Source organism: Artibeus jamaicensis, unplaced genomic scaffold, assembly GCF_021234435.1.
Source record: "Artibeus jamaicensis isolate MK-2021 breed Jamaican fruit bat unplaced genomic scaffold, CSHL_Jam_final contig_755, whole genome shotgun sequence".
Classification (NCBI taxonomy): Eukaryota; Metazoa; Chordata; class Mammalia; order Chiroptera; family Phyllostomidae; genus Artibeus; species Artibeus jamaicensis.
The window spans coordinates 2,364,704-2,388,875 of record NW_026521950.1 but is presented as its reverse complement, the minus strand read 5'-3'; the positions used below and the strand labels follow the sequence as shown (position 1 = coordinate 2,388,875).

Sequence of the window (24,172 nt, the reverse complement as noted above, 5' to 3'; positions counted from 1 at the left end):
CCGGCTTCCCCGCTCCCATTGGCTCCTGCCCAACCCACGCACATCACGGCCTCGCCTTTGCACCTGCTTGGGGAGAACTCGGCCAGACAATCCCTGTCCCCCCCGGGGCTGAGCACATAGCAGGTGCTTAGCAAATAGTTCTCGAAAGACCAAAAGCCTGGTGCCTCCGGGGTTGCCACGAGGACCAAACCAGATCACCGATCAGATCACCGATGTGTGTGGAGAACCTGAAAGCACAGGGCCCGTGGCGGGAAGGACCTCGGCCCAGAGTGGCGGCGGGGGTGTGTGGGAGGGCCCCCGCCCCACGGGGCTCCTGCCCCCTGCCGAGGGTGGGGGTGGGGCTGCAGGACTTGTGTGTGCCCCACAGGCTCTCTGCACCAGCTCGTCCAGACCGGAGCCCGCCTGGAAGGAACCGTGACCTGGAAAACGTACCACACATACATTACGGCGGCTGGAGGTTCGGTATCAAACAGCGAGTTGATTTACGTGGCATTTTGAAAAGAAATTTTTTCTTAGGCTGCTGGGTTCATGTTGCATGATTTCCTTAACAATTCCTCTTTTTAGGCTGGGCTGTTGATCAATGCTTTTAATCCCACCCCCCCAACTAAAAATCTAAAGTCTGACAATACAGCCTTTGAAACGGGGCCGTTCTCCATCTCCACTGAAGCTGCCGGGCTCCGGTCACGGGGACTGAGTGAGCAGCGGCCCTGTAACCTCCCCTCTGCTCGGCCATCGGCTTAGTGCAGAGCCCCGGCTCGGCAGCAAAGCACGCCTCTAGTCTCCCCGGCAAGACCTGGCTGTAACCTGTTCATTTCTAAAGAATGCCGAGTCGCTTCCCCTAGAGCGTGTAGTGGTGGTTTTCCAGAAGCTGACAATTTGGATCTGTTCTCCAACCAGCGGAATAGACGGGCACCCCAATTCGGGCTCAGGGGCCCCACACCCAGAAGGAACCCATCAGCCTGGAAGGAGGTTCCCAGGGCTGGGGGGCCTTTCCCTGCAGGTTTGAAATTTCCCATCAGGGCTGGGCCCGAGGAAGCTAAGGTGCCCCCGGCACCGGAACCTGCCGGACCTCTCCCTCCTCTCGCAGGGTACTTCCTCTCTCTCTTCACCGTGTCCCTCTTCATCCTGATGATCGGCAGCTCCGCCTTCAGCAACTGGTGGCTGGGTTTCTGGTTAGACAAGGGCTCCCAGGTGAGTGTCCCTCTAGCCCTGGAAAGCATGGAGGAAGTGGCTCACAGCGAGTCTCCCGCAACCCAGCGCCACACAGGGAGCTGGTCTGCCTCCCAGGGGCCCGAGCCCAAGGGGCAGAAGCCATTGCTTACGCCACATGATTCTGACCCTGAAATCCCCCTCAATGTTTCAAGATGAACAGGGCATCGGAGTGGCGTTTGCCACTTTCGGTTTTTAAAGGATTGGCTAAAGATGGTACCAGGTGAATACGGCCCGTCTGCAGGGCCACAAATACGCGGCACAGGGCCCGTTACCCAGCCTGTGTTGTGAGGGGCTGGGGAAGCCCACCAGGTCCGTGTCTTCCTGCCCCTGTACCCAGCCATGGACCTGCTGGGCACTGGAGGGCTCCACCCTTCCAGGCTCTGCTCCCCAAAGCCCCTTTGGGGGACTGAGGCATGCAAGAGTCGGACTGGCCCCTGGGTGTGCTGCGGGCCCCTGGGCACCCCTCTCTCTGCCTCCGGAGGCTCTCGCTGGGCCAGGGCCCCTCCTGGGAGGGACTGATGACTCGGCTCTCACTGGGAGCTCACACAGCTCTTGGCCAATGGAGCCCCAGGGAATGCTCAGGGGTTGCCTGCCCATCCGCCAGGGTTGCATTTTGGTACAGTTCTGCTGCTATGGCAACCAAAGTGAGGAGGCACTGGGGAAGTGTGGGCAGCAGAGAGGTGCAACAGTCCCCCTGGAGTTTGGTGTGGCTTCCTGTGGCCATTCCCAAGGCACAAGCCAATGGGCGACCCACTGTGTGCCCCCAGATCCGGGCCGCTCACGGAGAGCCCGAGGTTTCGGGCCAGCGCGGCATCCTCCCAGGCGGGGCGGCTGGCTGACGGAGCAGGCGGCAGCGGGGGCAGGCCTGTGTCTGCCTGTCCCCAGGCGCAGGGCCCCGCCGAGGCCCCACACAGCCTCCTCCCTCGTCAGTGGGCGCCCTGGGGGGCACTTTTGCTTTTATGGATGTTCATCCATCAGCCGCCACCTTGGGCTTACGTTCCGAATGCTGCTGTCGTCAGCAAAATGGTGTTTAGAAGAAAGACGCGTGGCTGCTCCCCAAAGGCAGCCCCAACTTTAGCACAGGACTCAGAGGAAAGTGGGACCGCTGGTTTCTCAGGAGGGAGCTGCTCTCTGCAAACGCTGGCAAAAAACCCACGCTATCTCTGGGTGGGAGTGGCTGAGGAGGTCTCTCTGATCCTCCCAAGGCCCTCTGTTAGCCAGGCTCCCTCCTCCCCAGGGGACTCCAGGGCAGTGCCCTTAGCAAAGGAAAGGGAGGGGCTTGGGGCTGCCCTGTCACTCAGAGGACCCCGTGTGTCCCCCAAGGCCAGGTGGCTTCTCAGGCAGCCCCATGAGTTCCAGTCTCCTTTGTTGCTATCACCCTCCTGGCCCAGGGCTCAGGCGGCTGCCAGGACAGCTGCCCCATGTCTGCCTGGCTTATCTCCTTTGCCTCTTGGGGTCACCCTGGCCTGGCAGGAGGATCCAGGCAAAGCTCAGGGGCCCCCAAAGGGAATCAACTTCATTTGACTCATTCTTAACTCTCTCCAATTTCTTCTTTCTGGGAAACCCTGACTCTCGGTGCTTTTTCCTGGCTCTTCTGCCAAGGCGACCTGCGGGCCCCAGAGCATACAGAGCTCGTGCGAGCTGGGCGCGGTGCTGGCGGACACGGGGCACGGCATGCTCCCGTGGGTGTACGTGGGCAGCATGGCGTCCGTGCTGGTGTTTGGCATCCTCAAAGGGCTCACCTTCACCAAGACCACCCTGATGGCGTCCTCCTGGCTGCACGACCACCTGTTTGACAAGGTACAGCCCGGGGGCCGCACACTCAACCGGCTCCTCGGCTCCGAGGGTTTGTGGAGCGCCTGTGGCTCCGACACACCAGGCTCCGGGGACTGACATGGCGCTCGTGGGACCCACCACTGAGTCTGCGGAGTCTCCCGATGCCTGCAGCGGGGTGTCACGGTCCTTCAGGCTAGGCTGGGGGTGGTCAGGAAGGTCCCCCAGGGGCCCCGCATTGGAGCAGACATGAGTGGCCAAGAGGGCGTCCCCTGCTCCCAAGAGCCCTGAGCCCATCGAGGGCCTCAGAGGTGCTCTGCACCCCTCTGCACGCTGGGACGGCTCGGGGCCAGAGTGCACAGGCGTGGCCCACACTGAAGTGGAACTTAGCTTTTTACTGCCTTGGGCATAAAACCCCTCCGTCCTCCGAAAAGGCCCCGGACTGCACCCTTGGATTCAGAGGAAAGCTCCATGCAGAGGCTGGGTCCCACGTCCACTCTTGTTCATGGGGGTCCCAGCAAGTGTCTGGCCCCTCTCGCTGGGCCTCACTCAGCATCCCAGCCCCACAGAGAGCTGGACCTGCCAAGACGCACGCCCCGTGCCCACGGGCCCTCTGGCCATGTCCGCAGGTCCTGCAGAGCCCCATGAGCTTCTTCGATGAGACCCCCAGCGGCAGGCTCATGAACCAGTTCTCCAAGGACATGGACGAGCTGGACGTGCGGCTGCCCTTCCACACGGAGAACTTCCTGCAGCAGTTCTTCATGGTGCTGTCCATCCTCCTGATCCTGGGGGCCGTGTTTCCTGCCGTCCTGCTCGTCCTGGCCGGCCTGGCTGTGGGCTTCTGCATTCTTTTCCGGTAGGTCGGCGCCCTGCTCCCTAAAAAGGAGCCGGCAACACCTGCATGCGTCTGGCCAACTCTATCCCAGTGCCAGGTCGCTGCAGGACCCCCTGGGGAGCGGTGCCCTGTGGAGGGCTCAGTTTCAAGGGCAGCTCCTGAGGCTTCTGTGATGGTTGCTCGAAGCCGCCTTGGAAAACGCCTTTGGGAGACGGGCAGGCGACTCCCCAGTTTCAGATTCTCCCCCAGAACTGGAAAAGACCCCCATCCTCTGGTTGAGCACTGAGAAGGGTTGGCTCTATCTTGGGCTGCCTGGTATACAAGGCTCTGGTCCTCAGGATGAGAGTGACGTCGCAGGTGGCAAGCCAGTCCTGCTCCCAGGAGCACTCAGAATGAGACCACAGGAAGGAACGGCTCCCTTTGTGAGACCCTCATTTATAGGACAACCCCCCTGCACGCACACACACACACACCCGGGACGGCCCTCCTAGAGGAGGGTGGTGGGCCAACCCCGGCCCCCAGTTCGACGCCACCTGACTCGACCTTTGTCTCGAGTGCACAGTCGCATCTGCGTGTGCTGAGGGGAGCCCCCGGAGACCCCACGGGGCCACGCTCTTGATGTCCCCACAGCGTCTTCCACAGAGGGGTCCAGGAGCTCAAGAAGGTGGAGAACATCAGCCGAGCGCCCTGGTTCTCGCACATCACCTCGTCCGTGCAGGGCCTGGGCATCATCCATGCCTACGGCAGGAAGGAGGACTGCATCAGCAGGTGAGTCCTGGCTGCGGCTCCGCCTCCCACCCGAGCCTCCCGGGGCCCCAGGAGGGACGTGTGGGCCCGCAGGAACCGGCCGGATGAAATCAGGGAGAAGCCCCTCAGACACTCGGCCTCCTGGCGCCTGGGGCCCCCCGAATGGGGGCTCATCCCGTGCCGGCCTCAGTGTGGGACTGGATGCATTTCCTTTCTTCATGTTAAAAGTAAAATGCGGTCAATTTAGGAGGATGGAAGACAGCAGAAAACAGAAAGAAAAAGTCACCCAAATCCTGACAGTTTCATACACTTCCTTCCAGTCTTTTTTTCTTTCTGAAGTAGGTATAATCATTTTTGTCCTGCTTTATTTTTAAATGGCATCTTTTATGTTACTATATATTCCTCGTCAAGGTAATTTTTAAAGGTCACGTTACATTTTACTTCCTGGACAGGCCAGTTGCCTTCTTTGTGGCACGTGGGGCGTGGATTAGAAAATGTCTCTGGAGCCCTCCAGCTCCAAACGGGTAACACGATATAATCGCACGTCATCTCTGGGTGTCGATCGCAGTAGATTCACTGTGGGAACCAGCACCTCCAAGTCGTGGGAGCTTCACGCAAAACACCTTCATCCCTCCTCAAGTCACAACGGAATGGGGGTCCTTGGGGTGGGGGTAGGGGTTCTGCTCCACTGGGGACTTCTCCTGGGTCTTCTGTGTACACCTGGAAGTTAAGGGGAGAGATTTGGGTGGGGGACCCTCATGAAATTTTTATTGAAGATGCTCATCATTTCTTCACATTTCACTGGCCAGCTTCCAGTCACATGGGCTCAGCTAACTACAAAGGAGGCTGGGAAATGTAGTCCAACTGTGTTCATGAGAGGAAAAGAAATCGGTGAATCCATAGTGGTCTCTGGCACATCAATTTTTCTTGGTTGTTTTTTACTAATTTTATTCATTCATTCATCCAAAATGCATTGAGTGCCTTCTACGCTCTTCACAAGCTACTGGAGTGAAGAGTTTTTTTGTTTTTGGTTTTTTCTTTTCCTTCCTTAAAAACCTAACACACACTTCTAAGTTCGCATCTAATTCCCTCTCTCTCTCTCTGCCCTTTGCCACCCAGATCTCGGTGTGGACTTGGCATCCTTGACTTTGGTTGTCACCGGCCAGTTCTGTTACTAGGGTGACCTGAATGTCATGTGTCGCAGCCTTGTGTCACACACTGGGGCTCCTCCCAGTGTCCGTCTGTCCGTGCATGGAGCAGAGTCAAGCTCGTGTCCCCCATGGCCCCCAGGAGGCCCCTGGAGGGGGTCTGCCCTCTTTTAACACATTCTTGCCTGTCACGGACTTGGCAGAGGGCTTAGGCTTCTGACACCTGTTGCCTTTCCCGCCAGACATAAATGCTGAAGCATTAACTAGAGGTTAGAGGTTGAATTCCAACGTGACCCCAGGCAGGGGTTCTGCACAATCCAACCCGCCTCACAGATGAGACCTCGGGTGACTTCTAAGTCCCTGAACGTTGTCAGCTGGGTGACTCGTAGGCTGCATAGCTACGTGATAGGCACTCCACGGTGTTGGCCAGAACATTCTAACTAAGCTCCGGGGGAAAGCAGTGACGGAGGGGGCAGGAAGGAGGGTGAGGCAGACACGCCTGGCCTGTCCAAGGCACCTCCCAAACGGAGCCCTTCAAGGAACCAGAGAACAGGGCGAGTGGCGGAGCCTGAGGCATCCGTGGCTGTGCCATTGGGGCAGCCTGAGCGCGCTAGGCGTTTGAACCTTGAAAAGTGTTCATTTTTCCCAACGAGGTCTACCAGTTGTTCCAAGCAGGGCAGGGGAAATGTCAGTGGCAGTTGAATCTGACGTCTTGTTTGGTTTGGGTTGGCTCAGGCTGGTTACAGTTTCAATCTAGAATGTATTCGAGACACAGCCCTCCCCGGCCCCAGAGGCCTGGCGTGGTCAGTCTGAGCTGCCTGTAGGTGTCCGGTAATGGGGGCGGGGGAGTGTGCGGTGGGAAGCACCCTGTCTGTCCTTTAAACCCCCTCCGCGTAGTCCCCAAGCCTGGTTCTCTGAGACTGGAGCAGGGGCACGGAGGCAGGACTGTCGAACCCTCGGGTGACCACTGTGCCTGGGTCCTTCTCTCCTCTCCATGGCTCAGTCCTGCAGGTCCAGCTGCCTGTGCAGAGGGGCCAGCGCTGGCTGGGGACCCCAGCAGCACCAGATCCCTTGCAGCACTGTCCAGGCCCTGGCCACGGGCAAGCTCCACCTGGGTCTCGTGGGCAGCTTTGTGGGCAGCCCCCCCATGCTCCTGTGACGTGGGGACACTGCCCTGTGGACGCTAGCCCCGACCTCGCTTTCTCCGGCCCCTCGATCCAGGTTTAAGATGCTAAACGATGAGAACTCCAGCCACCTCCTGTACTTCAACTGCGCACTCCGGTGGTTTGCCCTGAGAATGGATGTCCTCATGAATGTCGTCACCTTCGTCGTGGCCTTGCTGGTGATCCTGAGCTTCCCCACCATCAGCGTTTCATCCAAAGGCCTGTCCCTGTCCTACATCATCCAGGTGACGGCCGGGGCAGGGCTGGGCGTGAGAGAAGGTGGGCGCCATGGAAAACCCAACTCGCCTGGGTCTAAAGAGTACAGAGAGTTCCGTGGTTCCCATCCCCCAGGGCCTGGCGGTTGTGTGGGCTTCGGTGTGGCTGGGTCACAGCCCCCAGCTTTGTCCCCCTCCTGCGGTGACTCTGGTTGTGGCTGTGGTTGGTGAGCGGCAGCTTCCGAGGGCTACGGAAGGAAGGGAGCGAAAGGCGATCGCTTCCTGCCCACTGAACAGATGCCCTGGGCTCCGTACTCTTACTGGGTCAACTCAGGCACCCAGAACTCACCAGTGGCTTGGTGGGAGGGGGGTCACTGGTTTAGGCCAAGGGGTGGGGAGAGTCACACCTGGTCCTCCCCCAGGTCACCTGGCTGCCCCGCATGGGGAGAAGGGAAAGGATGCTGGGGAGGCGGCCCCACTGCCGTGGCCAATAATCGCCGGCCTCTATTTTTGGTTGCTTTGGTTTTTTCTTTGGAAAATTAACACTAGCGAATGACAGGCCATTTGCTATGTCTCAGATACTGTTCTCAACCCTTCAACACACATAAGTCGTTTGTCCCCAGTCTCCACACGACAGAGGCACTGCCACTTCCCTGTGTTACAGGAGAGAGGCTGAGGGTCAAAGACAGGCCTGGGGTCACTTGTCCACCACGTGCGAGAGCCAGGTCGTGAGCCTGCCATCTGGGTCTGGTCCCGTCTGAGGCTGGCTCTCTGCAGGCGCCTCGAGTTCTTTCTCTCCGGAGGCCTTCCCGAGGCTGCCCTTCTCCGGGGCGCACCGAGTCCCCAGGACGGCGAGTCCGGCGCAGGGGTGCACCCCCCCCCACTCTGCGCAGCGCTGTGGGTCATTTCACACCAAAGTCAGCTCTCACCAAGGCGGGAACACATGTTCCTTTCTGCTTTCCTCCTCTCAACGATGCCCTTCCTCATCTCCCCGTCCCGATTTCTCGTCTCTGACTCCTTCTGGGGGGATTCGAGTTTCTTGTATCCACAGTCTCTTGCTGCCTTTGTTTTATCTCAAGTCCCCATGTTCTCGTCTTTCTGTCTTTATTCTGGGGGTTTTCCTTGGCTTTGCCATTCAGCCCTTCTTTCGCGTTTCCGGTTTGGTGGTCTAATGTTCACGTACTGAATTTCCAGGGGCTCTGTCTTGGTGGGTTTTTAAAAGAATCATTTTTAAATGGATGCTTATATAGCTTTAGATCGAAGTATATTAATTAGAGGCCCCTCCCTTCCTTAAACTGCCGCCTCTTCTGTGACAGCCCTCGGCTTCTTCCCTTTTGCTTGCCCGTCCCCGGCCTTCTGTGCCATGGGCTCTGTGTGATGCTGGGTCCGTTTGTACTGGAGGGGGGACCCGGTGTGGTGTTCAGGGCATCTTCCGCCCCTGCCTGGGCCCTGAGGGCTCTCTCCTGATGGGAGTCATGTCACTGTGGGTGGGGGAGTGGGTAAGGCTTTTCCACTGGAGAGCAGCCGGGGAGCTAGATTTGAAGGGCTTTAATCTCGGGTACTATCCCGGGAGCCCTGCTGAGTCCCAGGCGGCGCACCCAGTTTCTTTAGAGGACAGTGTGTGTGCACATGTGTGTGCCTGCCGGCCTAGGGGTAGAGTGTCCAGCTGCCTCGGGTTTGGGGAAACAAGCAGGGAGCAGAGTCGATGGGTCCGAGAGGGGCAGGGTGTGCGGACAGCCCGTCACTCAGCCTGTCTGTGGCTCCACCTCACTGCCGGGGCCCCGCTGAGCTCTGCCGGACGGAAGGGAAGGCCTGCCGGCGCCTTCGGAGCGCGCTGCCTCCACTCTGTCTGGCGTCCTGAGGCTGTAGCTCTCGGGCGGTAACACTGCTTCCCGACCGCCTTGCTGGCGGAGGCCTCTTCTCTGAAACTCTCTCTGATACCATTTTATTGGTGTTTGGGAAGGAGAAACAAAAATACATTCGCGGGACTCTACCTGAAGTGAGAAAAATGCATTTTCCGTGTTGCTGCATGTTCTTGCTTGTTGTTGCTGGCAAAACACGACACGGAAAACGTCGAAGAGATTTTCCGACTCCAAGATGTCGCCCACCGAGGTCACCCTTTTGCAGGGTACCACCAGCTTCCTGAGGAGCTGTGTGCAGTTGTCGCCATAAGGCCAGGGGGAGCCTGTCCACACTGAAGCCTGCGGGGGGTGGGGGTGGAGCGTGAGCTTCCCCAGAGGACACGAGACTGGAGTGACAGAACGCATCCCTCGGGAATGGAGCTGGCTCCCTGGGTGGATGAGAATTGGGGTGAAGCCCCACAGAACAGAAAGGGAGTGTAAGGGGACATGGACACCACCACGGAGGAGAAAACACACGGGGGCCAACTCTAAACCCAGGACGGCAGCCCAAGGCTGTGAGGTGCGGATGCCCTTGAACTTCACAATGTATGTGGATGCCGTCTCCAGGGCATGGAGCTCCATTGCTGCAGATGCCTCTCGCTCGGCCACCCCTCTCCGGGCCGCACTCTCCCAGCCCCTCTGGTGCTTCCGAGCTTCCCGGAGCTGCGGTGACACTCGATCAAAACCCAGCAGCGTAAAACCGAGACACGCATTCTGTCACGGTTGTGGAGGTCAAGCCCACACTGAAGGTGTCCTCGCTCTGGCGACTCCCGGGGAGGTGCTGCTCCTTCTGCCCCAGCTTCCGGTCGCTGCCGGCGTTCCTGGGCTTACTGCCACGTCACCCCACTCTCTGCCCCCAGCTTCACACTCGCCTGTCCTCTTTCTTGAGTCTCCTCTTCTGTATCTTGTAAGAACACTTGTCATTTATCTCAAGACCCTTGATGAAACCCGCAAAGGTCCTTCTTCCAGGTGAGGCGGCATCCACAGTCCCAGGGACGGCCCTGTGGACGGACCTTCTGGGGACCACCCTTCACCCTGCCCTATCACAGATTCTTGCACCCAGTGCTTTGGGCAGGCTTCTGGGGGGTTCTAGGCCTAAAGGGGTGGCCTTACCAGGCCTCCTGCCCTAGGCTGGGCCGAGCTAGCAGATGGGCGGGGCTGCTTTCTTCCACCTCTGATTATCTGGGTGCCTCTTGGCCTTGGGAGGGGTGAAGCAGGGAGGGTGGAAACCCCGGGGTGGAGGTGGGGCACCCAAGGCCATTACCCAGCAGCCATGGGTGGAATCCCCGCTCACAGCTGCTGCTCAGACAGGAGGCGGTGGGCAGGTGGCGCGGTGGGGGGCTGCGCTCACCATGTGGAGTGCCAGGGAAAAGGCGCTCAGCATTTGTTTCTAAAAACAAAGGAAGTGTTTACAGGCAAAACACCCACTAGAGGAGCCTCACTTCTGGGCGCTTGGCTAGGAAGGCGGGCCAGCTGTCGGCCGCGGCTGGCTGTGTGATCCTGAGCCAGCGGGCGGGGCTGGGCGGCCCAGAGGTGGGCGGGGCCCTGATGGCCGGTGGCGGCTGCCCTCCTACAGCTGAGCGGGCTGCTCCAGGTGTGCGTCCGGACAGCAACGGAGACCCAGGCCAAGTTCACCTCCGTGGAGCTGCTCAGGGAGTACATTTCGGTGAGCTTCGAGTGCGCACCTGTCCCCTGTGGCGGGGTTCACGCGGGGGTGGGGTCTGTTCACACACGGAAGAGATCTTTTCCAAAACTGAACTCAGACCACACCTCTCTTCTTAAACCCCGAATTTACCACCCAGCCCAAAGTCCCTGATGCCCAGGGCGAGGTTCTCTTTTCAAAACTGCCCCCCCCCCCAGGCTGTTTCTCTGCACAGAAAAGGGAGTTTGATGGCTTACCTTAGATTCTAAAAATCAATACTCAGTTGACTAAGAAGTACACTGCAAAAAAACAAACAAAGCCAGTCTAACTTTCCTTTAAAGGCGTTCCTGCTCACCCCACAAGCCCTGCTGTGCTTTGAAAAGAGGGCTCCCCAGGTCCAGCAGGCACCTTGAAAGGCCCGTGAATAGCACCTGGCCCCATTACAGACTTAATCCGACACTTTGAAACATTTAAAACGGTATTTTAAAATGTAATCGATTACATCTCCTTTGTGAGTACCCCGAGCGTCGATTTAACAAACCAAGCCTCCGGAGGGTGCGTGGCTCTAATGAACATTGATCTATGCACACCCACAGATTTATGTAACCCACCTGCAAATACAGTGGGCTGGACTCTGCCCAGCAATCCCCACGCTGTGCACAAATGGTGTGCTTTTAACTTAAAATCATGCTTGAATAAATTATTCAGTGGCGATTTTAAATTAGAATCACACATCCGGATGTTATTATTTATGAAGACTTAAGACCCTAATATGCAGGTTCCTTAAACTAAAAACATTAGTGTTACAATTTTGCTTCTTTGAAATGCTTTTCTGATTAATGGTAAATTTTCCACGGGTTAAACAGACTCACTGTCAAGAGATACGATCACTTCCTTGGCTGATCGTGACTGCTTCTCGACCAGGAATTTGGCTGCTCGGCCACACCAGTGGGGCACGAGAGGGCCCCATTTCTGGTCCCTAACAGGGACGTCCTGACTCCAGAGGAGGAGTTGGTGTTGTAAGGCGGCCAAGTCGCTCCGTCCCTCCCAGGACTTGGCATTTCCTGGGCTCTTTGGGAATGTCAATGTTCCTCCCAGGCAACTCTGAACTTGACGTCCTACATTCCTGTCATCTTCCTGCTCCCAACGCCTTGCCTCCTTGGGCGCTGAGACTGTATCTGGATGAACTCTGTGACTCTCGGGGCCTGGCCCCCATGTGTCACCACAGCTGACGCTTGCCCAGGCCCACAAGGCACCCCCGGGGAGCTGTCCCTTATAGTCCTCGTGCATGAAGAGTCCTTTTATTTCTCCGAGTGCCCAAGCTTGTTCTGGCCTCAGGGCCTTCCTACCAGCTAGCCACTCACCCGGAGGCTGGTGAGGGGGCCCCTGGACTCAACTCCTCTCATGTCTCCGCTTGAAGGTCCCATCCCCATAGTGCCCTTCTCCACCGTTCCGCTACTTTCACTCTCCCACCCTCTCGGAACACACAGTCCACAGTCTACTGCATCCCTCTGTTCTATGGCCCTCGTTTCCGGGGTCTGTTCTTCCACGTCTGACCTTCCCCCAGGAGTGTGAGTGTCCCGAGTGCCAGGTCCTTACGGGTCTAGCTCCCCTGGACACTCACCCCAGATGTGCGGTGAGTGATCGGAAAGGCGGATGAGCACTCACCCGTCCGTGGGCCTCCTGCTTTTCAGACCTGCGTCCCGGAGAGCACTCGGCCCCTCCAGGTGGGCGCCTGCCCCCAGGACTGGCCCAGCCGTGGGGAGATAACGTTCAGGGACTACCAGATGAGGTACAGAGAGAACACGCCCCTCATCCTCGACGGGCTGAACTTGAACATCCAGAGTGGGCAGACAGTTGGCATTGTCGGAAGGACAGGCTCTGGTGAGGACAGGCTCTGACAGTCTTTCTTCCTGGTGGCTTTCCTTGTGCTTCCGCTGAGTGTGCCGGCGGCGCTGCACTGGAGGACAGGGGGGTGGGGTGTGTGTGTGTGTGTGTGTGTGTGTGTGTGTGTCAGACTGGCTGTATCTTCCCCTCCGACCTTTTTACTGTAAATTAGGATTTCAGGTTGAACGGGTGTGTGGAGGTGGAAACAAACACACATTGGCTTTGAATTAATTAAATGAGGATCATTCCGGTGAAACGGGACCCAGGGGATGCGCTGCGTGCGAGCGAGCCGCCACCACGGGGAGGGGCGTGGGGACCGTGTGGGGGTGGCCGGTGGTCCCCGCACAGGGTGGAGCCTCTTGTCACCCTCATGGAGCCGTTGTCACTGTGTCAGAAGTCCCTTGATGACACGCCGGTACTCGGGTGTGATGTTTGCCTCGTTCTCGCTTTCACCGTCCCCAGGGAAGTCGTCGCTGGGAGTGGCCTTGTTCCGCCTGGTGGAGCCCGCCAGAGGCACCATCCTCATCGACGAGGTGGACATCTGCACGGTCGGCCTGGAGGACCTCCGGACCAGGCTGACCGTGATCCCCCAGGACCCTGTCCTGTTTGTAGGTACAGTAAGGTAGCTGTTTGCAGTCGCCGTGCGCTCCTCTTTTGGGAGAGTGAAATCAGACCGGCCAGGGACTCTGGGAAGCGCCCACGGCGTGGCGGCCCGGGGCTGCTGCCCCCGAGAGATGCAGCGGCCAAGGGGCTGCCACCTGTTTCCCAGTGAGGCCGCGGGGCAGCCAGCTGTTGGGAGGCGCATCAGAGCAGAAGTTCAAGTACAAGAACAAGGGGTTGCAGCTTCTGTAAGGCTGAGGATCCGATGTCCAGGCTCAAAGAGAGAGCCGGTTTCTCGCTCGGCCCCGTAAACAGCCGGGCCTCTCCCGAGAGGGCTGTCTCCCCACGGGCGCGGGGGCCACGTTCAGTGTTGTGCCAAGAACATTCCGGGTGCAGACTCGCACCCCACCACCGAGCCACTCGCCCTCTGGGAGCCCCGGGAGCTGCAGAGGCAGCCGTGCTTCTGAAGGCACAGTGACTGCCACGGCCCGTCACAATGCTCCCTGTCCCTTTCTCTCTGCTGAGAACATGCAAAGGTCGAAGGCACGCAGCTGCCCCTGGCCCCTGAGAGGACCAGTGAGTCTCCCTGAGTGCCTAGCGCGCTGCCGAGTCTGGGCGGCCCTTCCCACAGGCCGCCTCAGAGGTCTCTACACTGTCACAGACCTGCAGGTCCTTGGTCTTGGGGCCTGAGGTTGGCGGTTTATGGGTCGCAGTCCTGGGCTAAGTGAGCACTGCCCAGAGGGCCGCTGCGTCATAGCCACAGCCGGCTCCCCCCCCACCCCCGGCCCTCGCCCTCAGCCATCCAGCTCCCCCTCCTTTCCTCCGCTGCAGGTACAACCTCGACCCCTTCGAGCAGCACACGGACGAGATGCTCTGGCAGGTTCTGGAAAGAACGTTCATGAAAGATACAGTAGGTCTCGGGGCTATCTGGGCTGAGTCTAACACCCGAGCCCAGACACCCGGCCAGGCACGTGCCCAGCCGGCACGGGGTCAGCACGGGGCCGGGTTTATCTGACAGCCCCACATGAGTCAGAAGACACAATCCCTGTTTATTTGTTATGATTTTTAAAAAGCAACAGACCAGGTTTCCTAGGTCTCAGCCAGGACTCAGCCAAGGCCTCTGTAACCATCACCCCGCTTGGTCTGACCCTCCGAGGCTGGTGCGCCTGCCTCCTCTGTTAGAGATGCAGAAATTAAGATTCAGGAGTGGCAGGTGCAGGCTAGTGAAGGGCGAGTGGGGACTCGAACCCACGTCCACTTGGCTTGGGGCCCAGGCCGTGCCTAACGAGGGGCGTGGCCGGTCTGCGGGGCACCGGCCGGGCCGTGGCTGGGGCCCACGGGGGCCAGTTCTGCCCGGGACTCAGTTCCGAGAGCCAGACCCCGCCTCACCTTTCTTGATGAGCAGAAAACTGCCCCGCCCACCTCTACTCTGGTCCCGGAAACAGGGGCCAGGAAGCCACGCCCACTGGTTGTGCTGCTCCCGCCCCCACCGAGGGCCCGTTTGTCTTTTGGGAGGTGTCGGCGGGTGAACTCAAGCTGCAGTTTTAACGTCGGCCCCCTCCCTGGTCTTTTCCTGGTGCCCACACACCCACAACTCAGAAACGATCCTTGCTTCGAACTTCCCTCCCCGCAGCGCAAGGGGAGGGGCGTGAAGAGGACCCCGGGCCGGATTATGGATCCCCTGCACCAGCACGGCGCTCTGTTTTCCAGATAATGAAGCTCCCAGAGAAATTAGAGGCAGAAGTCACAGAAAACGGAGAAAACTTCTCAGTGGGGGAGCGGCAGCTGCTTTGTATGGCCCGAGCGCTCCTCCGGGACTCGAAAGTAAGGGAACAGCGTGGGCGATGGGCCGGTCGATTTCTGGAAGTTTCCCGCAGGGCCACGCGACCCAGGGGGTAGAGCCTGTTTTTGTCTTCGGGCAAAGAGAGCGCAACTGAGCCACTGAAAAACCGATCGCTCTTTCTTAAGGCACAGTTGCGAGAGGTACAAACTGAGTAACGACCGTCATTTGCAGCAAGAGCACCTGCCTCTCCCAGGTCTCTCGCTGGGGGTTCTTCCTTAGGCAGCCTCTCTGTCCTCCTGGGCAGTCGGAGGCTGGGAAGTGTCCCTCTCAACATCTTCCCTTTGCCCCTGAACGGTTCCAGGGCCTGATGAATAGTCCCTGGGACACTCAAGAATGCCAAGGTCTAAGAATGGTAGCACTTGTGCTCGCTCAGACATCCCTGCTGACTGGTTTCCAGGAAGGGGACGCTGGAGCTGTAGGGAGTTCATTCTCTGAACCCTCCAGATGAGCTAATGGCCGAAAGGGAGCCAGCCCACCCTCAGTTCCGTGCTGTGTTTGCATTTCATGCTCTTAATAAGGTGTGACCCCTTCTCCCAACAAGGAAACAAATGGAGCCTCAGGGGAGTTAAGCAATTTAGCCAAGGTCAAGCAGGGCGAGCTCCGGGCGAGCGCCCTCTGACTGCAGGCTGGCACTGTGGGAGGCAGGATAATGCCCCCTGGTCCCCACGAGACGTCCCCCTCCTGGTACCTGGAACCTGTGACTCTGTTACTTCACCCAGGAAAAGGGATTTTTTCCTGCACAGGTGATAAAGTCAAGGGTTTTGAGACGTGGGGATTATCCCCAATAACCTGGGCAGGCCCCGTCTTTGTAAGAGAGGCTGGAAAGCCAGAAAGGCAAGTGGGCTTGACCATGGCAGTGGGGGTTAGAGCAACGCCTAGGAGGGCAGGCAGCATCCAGAAGCTGGACAAGGCGTGTGGCTGGTTTCTCCCCGCACACCTGCAAAAGGAATGCAGCCCTGCCCACACTTGAACTTCGGCGCTTCTGCCGTCCAGAACTGGGAGGCAGTCCATTCTTGCTGCTTTGAGCCTCGGCTTCTGTGTGAATTTGTCACAGCAGTGGTGGCGGCAGCAGAGGGCCAACGTAAGCGTTGCTATTTCTGCGCGCTAACCCGTGGTAGCTAACCCCGGGGCTTCCTCCTGCTGGTGCGCAGGGTTAGAGCAAAGTGCTTTGGGAGTGAAGACTGTGCGGCCCACCGTGCCCTGGCCAGGCCCTCTGACGAATGAAGGAGGTGTCACTTGGCTGTCACGCTGCCACTGTCTCCCTCCCGTTTCCAGACGGGCACCTGGCTCGTTACCTGCCAGCCCTTCTCCATAAACAACAACAATGTGAAAACAGAGCTGAGACGATACATCCCCCTCCTGGCACAGCTGTGGCTTGGTGTGACGTGTGCAACGTCTCCCTCTCACCAGATCGTTCTGCTGGACGAGGCCACGGCCTCCATGGACTCGAAGACTGACAGCCTGCTGCAGAGCACCATCAAGGAGGCCTTCGGAGGCTGCACGGTGCTGACCATCGCCCACCGCCTCAACACCGTGCTCAACTGCGACCTCGTCCTGGTCATGGACGGTGGGAAGGTACGGGGTGTCACCGCTGTCACCGGCCTGGGCCCCCAGAGGGAGGTGGGCACCTTCTGATGGCACTGGCTCTTTCTCTCTGACTCGCAGGTGGTTGAGTTCGACAAGCCTGAAGTCCTCGCCGAGAAGCCGGAGTCTGCATTTGCCATGTTACTCGCAGCAGAAAACAAAATCCAATTTTGAAGGTCCCAGCAGGGGCCACGTCAGCTGATTTTAAGGGAGGAGCAGTTGGATGAGCCCTCGGGAGGAGGGCTGTCGTCCCCACAGGCAGCCCTGGTCCCTGTCACCCCCACGCCCAGGCTGAGCTGGGCAGAGGTGGCCTCCTGGCCTCACCTGGTCCATGCCCCTGACCTCAGTTGGCCCGGGGCCGGTTCTGGGCGGTGAGCAGAGGCAGACAAAGCTGGCGGGTCACGAAACTGCCCCTTGCCTCCCGAAACCCCAAGGGTCCCTCCTGTGTCCTTGTCAATGACACCTCCGTGCCTGAAAAATGGTGCCCGCCAGTTCCAAACTGGTCAGTGTGACCGGAACGGGCTGGTTCCGAGGACGGAGTGTGTGCAGGGTCCCTGCCTTGCTGTCGGAGGGAAGAGAGCCGAGCTGTCTTCACGTTTAACTCCCGTTCACTTGTATGTTGGGTGTGTGACCAGCAGTCACTGCCTGGACTTCTAGCACGGAAGACTGAGGACAGAGTTCGGGGAGAAATTGAAAGAAAACAAAACAAAAAAACCCTGTGGTAGGGTCCACGGGACCCACTCACATAACCCGGAGACAAACCGTTGGGCTCTGTCAACGGTGTTTGCCTGTCCCCTCTGTCGGTCATTAAAATGCAGCAGGACGCTAAACCGCCCGCAAGGTTGTCTCGCCACTGTCCTTACGGAGGGCTTCCTCGCCCCCGTGCCGCTCCCTGGGAGCATCTCCGCAGGGACAACGCTGTCCTGCCGCTGCCCCAAGCCTCCCACTCATGCGGCATCCTGCGTCAGAACACAGGCCGGGAGGCGGACTCTCACTGTCAGCCCCGGCCCGAGCCCCCGGCCTGCGTGCAGTCAGTGAGTCCTCCCCTCGGCCCACTGGGCGGGAATGGCCCTTCTGCCCAGTCACCTGGACGGCAGGCAAGGACACAGGGCCCACTGGCTGCTCAGCCCCTCACCGCTCAGATGAGGAGGAAGCAGGCCCAGAGGGCGAGAACCCGCTCACTCAAGTGTGTCCGAAGAGTGGCAGGGGCCGGATGGGGGGGCCTGAGTCCCTGCCCAGTGGCAGGGGGTTCCCGACAAGGTGGGCGGGGCCCGCTCTGCGTCCCAAGCCACAGAGGAAATAACAAAGCGGTCTTTCCTTCCGCTTGGAGGATGTTACTGGGGAGATGAGTCCAAGGTCAGAGGCCGGAGGGCGAGGGCAGATGTGAGCGCGGCCACTTGCCCTCCAGGTACCCGTTCGCTCACTCGGTGTTCCGCCGGATCACTCACACTCCCGACCCTTCTCTCCGTGACAAAGGAAGGGGGCGGTGAGTGAGCGTGAGCAGAGGGGGACATGGGGTGAGGAGAGCCAGGCCTGGGCCCTGGGGTGCGGCTGATGAGAAAGAAATGATGTCCTTTGTTCAAAGAGTCCGAAGAATGGATTAGCCCCTTGAGAACCTACAGATTTGGTTGAAATTAATCTTTCAAAGATGCAGAAAGCACATGAAAGAGAAATCCCTGATTAATAGTAAAAACAACTGAGGCACTTGCCAGGAAAATAAAAGGAGAGGAGGAAGTTAAACGCCCCGGGGCCAGCGCACCTCGGTCCTGCCCTCTGGCATGTGCTGCAGCCCGGATGTGCAGGGTCGCAGCATCACTCTGCCGTGGCTGTTGGGGCTTCCTGGTGAGAGTCGCCCTCTGGCACTGTCACCCACAGGGCCAAAGTTCTGGGCTTAGGAAGAGGAAAAGGAGGCCATGCCTGTCAACTTCCTGCTTCTCTTGGACCCAGTTCCTGTGTCACGGGGAAACTACATTTCTGAGACTCCCTTGCTCCCCAGCAGGGAGGAGAGGAGGGGACAAGGAAGGGACAAGGCAGGGGATCCCCCCTCCTGCTGTCTGTGGCATGGGGGGGGATGAAGAGGGTCTACCCCAGTCCTCCCTCCACTGACCCAGGCGCTTCCCAGCAGCCCCCGCCTGGAGCCTGGCTGCTGAACTCCGCTGACCCATCTCCCCCCGCCGCCCCTCGGGCCTTAGATGACAGTGACTTCCTGCCATAGCTACTTCCTGGCTCGACCCCCCGTCCTCTGCTTGGCCCCTGTCTTGCTGGATTGACCACTTCCCGTGTTGACGCGCCTCTGTCTGGAAGACCCAGGCTGATGGCTGCCATTCTGACTGGCCCCCGACGGAGGCGGCGTTCTGTCCTGGGGGTGGGGGGCCGACACCCCCACTGGGGGGCTGTGAGACACAGAGACCAGTCTGCCGGAGCAAGGGTCAGGGTCAAACTCAGGATCACAGGAAGGCCACAGTTTCCCTGTGCCCTGCCCCAGCCCATCCCGGATTGTCACGGGCGCCCAGTAGTGTCACCCTGTCTGTCCCACTGGGAACCAGAGGCCGAGGGCGGCGATGGCGCTTGCGCCCAGTCCGCCGACGACCCCAGGGCCGGGCTCCTGACCACCGGCCTCTGGTCCGCTCACATGCTTGCCACACGGGTCCCCCTGCAAGCACGACCCAGGACCCTCTGCTCCTGCTCCGCTGAGACCCCCCCGGTTCCTTCTGGCTTCACGTGAAAGCTGAACGAAGGAAGAGGAAGATTCACACCTGATTTTTACATCTCACATCTCACCTGGTTCTAACCAAGATAACTTTCAGTCAGCTCTGCCATAAAATGGCAGAAACGGTCCCCGGGCCCCCAAATGCTTGGCTGTAACTGTGGGGCCACCTCCGTGGACACAGATGCTCCCTCCCACCCACCAGGGGGAGCCACTCCTCATCTGCAAGGTGCTGGGGGAGGTCGGGGTGGGCCCCATTTTGACCTGGGAGCCTGACACTAGCCCCTTTAGCAAATGTCTCTCACCTGGTGACAAGCCCTCCCTTCCAAGGACATCCCAGGCCACAGGCACACAGGCTGAGTCCTGGCCGGTTCCCGGGGAGCCAGGCCTCATTAAGACAAGAGCTGCGTTGTGCCAAGTCCCTCGGATGACAAATGAACTATAGCTCTTCACACCGCGCGGCCCCTGGGAAGGGGTGGAACTGGGTCATTCCCTGCGAGGAGGCGCGGAGGCGGCTTCTGTCTTGCAAGGAGCCCTGCTGGGCGTCACAAGGCGCCTCTTGGGAAGGGAAGGCTTTGCAGAGACCAAACCGGGGCTGACCTGATTTCTTGCTGGGGAACTACCGCCGGCCGCTGAGACGAGATGCGCAGCTGTGTGGGGTTATCCTCGTCACCCTCGTCATGGTCACCACCACCAACACGACCCTCCTCGATCCAGACAGCACGGGTCCAGTCTGCCAGGGTAGGTACCTCATGACAGCAGCTCATTAACCTTGGAGTAATTAACTATGAAACGCCCCACCCACACACACCCTGGACTCCGGTGCATCGATCAAATGTCAATCAGCCATTTTCCGAGGCCCCGGGATGCACTCCAGCATGAGCGCTGATGCCTGCCTGCACCTCAGAAACACCTGGAGACATCTGTCCTAAAACCTGGGCCGGGACCTCACATCGAACCTCTTACATCAGAGTCGCTGGCACCTGGCATTCGTGGGTTTTTTTAAATAAATCTCCACTGGAGACCCTAAGGTGCAGCCAATGTCGAGAAAAGCTGTCGTCAGAAATGTTCTAGAAACAGCAGAGAGATTACACAGAAAAGGCCAGGCCTCCAGGAGTGCGCTGCCCAGTCCCGGGAAGAGAATGCAGCTCCGTAAGGACGTGTGTGCTGCCCGGAGCGGTGAGACGACGGCCCCAGAGAAGTTTCAAAGCGGCGCTTCGCCAGAGGGCAGACAGAGCTCGGCAGACGAGGGGACGGGGCACATGGGGTGCTCTGTGGGGGGGCTAGGAATCGAGGGGCAGCTTGGAGGCAGAGGACAGGTGGGCCGTTCCGAGCGGAAGTGGTCTCAGCGGTCCCAGGAGAGCAGACGGAACTGGTTTGTTTCCGGAAGGGCTGGCGGCCAGATGAAGAGCGGGTGAAGGGGTGGGTGAGAGGGAAGGCTGGACCGCCGGCGGTGGGCTGGACTGCAGATGGCCCTGACGCTGCCTCACGGAAGGTTTCTAGAACTTACTGTGTGCAACTGAAATCTACAGCAGTGGCACGCAGAGCCCCGAGTTAACAAGGCGATGTTGTGCAAAGGGGCTTGGCCTCCGCCCTCTGGTCAAGGGAGGACTGCTGATTTCTGAGCAGGTGAGCAGCAAGGTGCGGGGACTCTTCTGACTTTTGCTCACTGGGGGTGTGGCCTGGAACAGAGGGAGGGAAGAACCTGGGGACAGAGGGCAGTTAGAAGGCCACTGTGCCACCTCAGGAAGGAGAACTCTGGCCCAGACACAGTGGTGTGGATAGAGGGAGACAGACGGCTCCACGGTCCGTAGTGACCGATGGACGTTCATGTCCCTGCCTGGGTGACCGGATGGTGGTGCGATTACCCAGCAGGGAGGCGTCCAGCCTAACGATGAACCGGCTCAGAACTGGCCCGGTGACACCATCCCCGTAGAGACGCCCAGCAGGCAGCAGGCAGCATGGGCCCAGCACTGCAGTTAGGGCTGAAATGCAGATGGAAGTGTCCTTTACACAGAGGCGACCCGGATACTCGTGGGGCAGGAAGGGACCGCCAGGGAAAGCATGGAGAGGGAAAAGGGGCTCACCGATGGCGGGGGCCTGAGCTCCCTGCTCTGGGGCTCGTCCCTGGAGTGATCACTCTGACCTGGACCAAGCCTCAGTCACCCAGGGAGTGAGCTCCACCCCTGAACGTGAACTTAGAGAAGGGAGTTTATGCAGAGGAAACTGGGGGCGCTGTAGCTCCGCTCCGCAGGGGTCCACAGGCCAAATCCCTCCCCCTACAACCGGGTTTTGCAGACAAAGGTTCACCGGCACGCAGCCACACCCCTGTGTCCTCGTGCTGCCCGTGGTCTCCCAGGCTGCAGCGGCAGAGCTGAACAGTCGCTGCCCTCAGCCCCTCCGGCCTGCAGAGCCAAAACCGTTCCCTCTCCGGGCCAACCTCTGCACTAGAACCTAGGTCCCTGTGAGCAGGGCTTAGGTCTGTCATAGTCCATGTTGTGTCCCCAGCGCTGGGGGAGTGCATGGCAGATGAGGAGCGCTTAGTGCATGTTTGTGGCTGAGCCAATGAAGGGTGACAGTGGGCCAGTGAGAAGGGCAGGGGTTCGCTGCTGCACCTGGGGAGGTCCGCTCTCAGTGGGGCTGTTGGAGTCCAGGTGCAGAAGGAGCTCACAGGGGCCCCCGGAACGGGGAGGAGGTTCATGGACCTGGAAGCTGAGAGGGCTTGACAGGTGAGCTTCTCCAGAGCTGATTGGGTGCATGCAGCCTGCAGGCAGGATGAGCGGTAGAAACAGCTCACGGTCCTACGTTTGGAGACTTGAGAGGAGGCACGAGGGGAAGAAGCTCAGGTTCTTAACACACCTGGGTCCCCTGGAAGGGCATCCCCCCCTCCTGATCTCGGCTTGGTTAACCTGAGAGTGCCCGCCTGTCTGCTCTGACACCCATCCTTCGAAGGGCTCAGGGCACGCCCTACCAAGTGCAAGCTCACACAGGGTGACCAGGGTTTCCTGTCCCCTTACAGACTAACATTTTTCTCCAAGACACAGAGCTCCGGGTCTTTTCTTTGGCACTAACATCTTCCGAGTCTTTGTAATCGGTCCTGGGGAAAGTGCCCTGTGTAGGTGCTCATGGTTTACAGCAGGAGTTAAAAGGGCTGCTTTTCCTTTTCTTCTCGTTCAGTTTAATTCAAAGACCCCTCCCATCAGCCTTACAGGAGCACGTTAGTTGATGCCATCATCATCCAACCCCACTCCGGTCCTACTGGATTCGCTGAGTTGTCTGTGAGCCCACTGAAGAGAGGGTCGGGCCTCACGGCTGTCCTCGGCCAGGTCTGATGCCCGCTAGGCTTGGAGAAAGGAGTGCCCCACAGAGCCTCTGCACCCCAGAGGCACCCCAGATCCATCTCCCCTCCATCTCCAGCCCTTCCAAGTGGGCCTGGGACTGGGGAGGAGGCTGGGGCTTGGACTGTCCTTTGGCTGCAGGAAGAGGGACTGCAAGGGACGTGGGGGCTTGGCTCTCAGGCCCCTTTAAGGAAAAGCCATCCTTGGGTCTGCAGTCGTGGGCCTGGCATCTGACTCCCTGGGCACCGTGCCCAGGCAGCTGTGGTGGGCTCTCCCGGGCCCAGCGGTGCGCTGTCATGGAGGTCGTGCTGGGGTCGGGTGAAGTCACTCTCTGCGGAGACAGAAGCCCGTCTGCTTACCGGCTTGCTCACGGGGACTCTGCCGCCTTCCTCACCGGGGTGGGCGGCTGCTGCTCCGGAGACTGAAAGCCCATCATGAGCCCCTCCCTCCCTGACAGCTGCTTCTCCGGGACAAAATTCATGTCTGAGCCGCCTCTCCATCTTCCCGGCCACCCTGGGCCAGGGAACAGGTGACGTGTCCTCACGGATCACCCCTCACCGCCCAGGGGCTCCTGGACTGGAGGCCTCTCCCGGCACAGTCGGTAGGAGTGGGTGTTGGCCCACCGGAAGACTAACTTCAAAGTACAAATGAGACAGGTGAAGGTGAACGGAGGCTTTAGGTTCCTAGTGACTTGTGGGGCCGCACTGAGAACAGTCCAGTAGACCACAGACTGGCCGCTGTTGGAGGGGAGGACGGGTGCAGGCTGGAGGAAAGGGAGAGGAATTTTAAAAAAGAGAATGGCCTCAACTCCCCAGTTCTCGAAGGAGCCGGTGGCTCTGTGCACTCCCATGAGCGGCCACTAGGGGCTGCTGTGATTGGGGTGGAGAAGCAGGGAAGGAGAGCTGTTTACAAAGAGGGAAAAGAGGAACAAAGCCATGATTATTTCAGTCTGTGAGCATTTTGGGGAATTTGGGGGATCTGGGCAGTGTGCCAGGCCCCTGGCCTCCATTCTGCAAGTATGTGGCTCCTTCCCTGCAGGGTGGCCCCATCTGACTTGTCCCTTCTGCTGATGGACGCAGGCTGCTATAGCTACTGCTGGCAGGACTGGGCTGGGCCGGACCCCCGCTGCCTCTCCAACCCAGCAGGCAGTGGGAGAGAGCTCTTCCTGGGACACGGAGCAGGACACCGAGCGCCCGTCCCGGATGACGCACATGGAAGAGAGAGACAGCCAGACGGGGCGTGGGGGTGGTCCACACACCTCCCCAGATCCCCTCGTCTCCGTGGGGCTAGAACCGAGAGGAGGGGTTGTCGGCTCTTCCACTTCCTCCAGCTCAGCACTTGCTGTGCACCTACTGTGTGCAGGAGTCCTTCTCTCCTTTAACAATATTTACCTGAGTTTTCTTAGGGAGAGCGGGGTCAGAGATTTGGAGGGAGGTTCAGGGGAAGCGCTGAGGCCTTTGAAAACTGAGCTCCCAGGAGCCAGGGAAGTTCGAAATGCCCGTAAGATTGCATCCACTTAATTTACCAGGAAACAGGAACTGGACGGGGGAGCAGCGAATGCGAGGGTAGAGCGCAGC

The 24,172-nt window shown here is 59.2% G+C and overlaps 1 protein-coding gene across 2 annotated transcripts in view; it reads left to right on the top strand.

Annotated features, from left to right (window-relative positions):
- ABCC12 (ATP binding cassette subfamily C member 12) overlaps nt 1–17,379 on the top strand; it is a 37,159-nt gene extending 19,780 nt beyond the window's left edge. The window contains exons 17-29 of one of the 2 annotated variants that reach the window (XM_053672201.1): nt 368–457; nt 1,088–1,191; nt 2,815–3,012; nt 3,615–3,841; nt 4,451–4,588; nt 6,937–7,123; nt 10,571–10,660; nt 12,331–12,520; nt 12,986–13,145; nt 13,955–14,033; nt 14,834–14,947; nt 16,377–16,541; nt 16,632–17,379. In XM_053672201.1, the coding sequence (XP_053528176.1) occupies nt 368–457; nt 1,088–1,191; nt 2,815–3,012; nt 3,615–3,841; nt 4,451–4,588; nt 6,937–7,123; nt 10,571–10,660; nt 12,331–12,520; nt 12,986–13,145; nt 13,955–14,033; nt 14,834–14,947; nt 16,377–16,541; nt 16,632–16,724 (1,835 nt within the window). In that variant the 3' untranslated portion in view covers nt 16,725–17,379. The remainder of the gene's footprint in view (nt 1–367; nt 458–1,087; nt 1,192–2,814; nt 3,013–3,614; nt 3,842–4,450; nt 4,589–6,936; nt 7,124–10,570; nt 10,661–12,330; nt 12,521–12,985; nt 13,146–13,954; nt 14,034–14,833; nt 14,948–16,376; nt 16,542–16,631) is intronic. The other variant, XM_037144821.2, reaches the window with a different exon arrangement.
- Nucleotides 17,380–24,172: the final 6,793 nt, after the last annotated feature.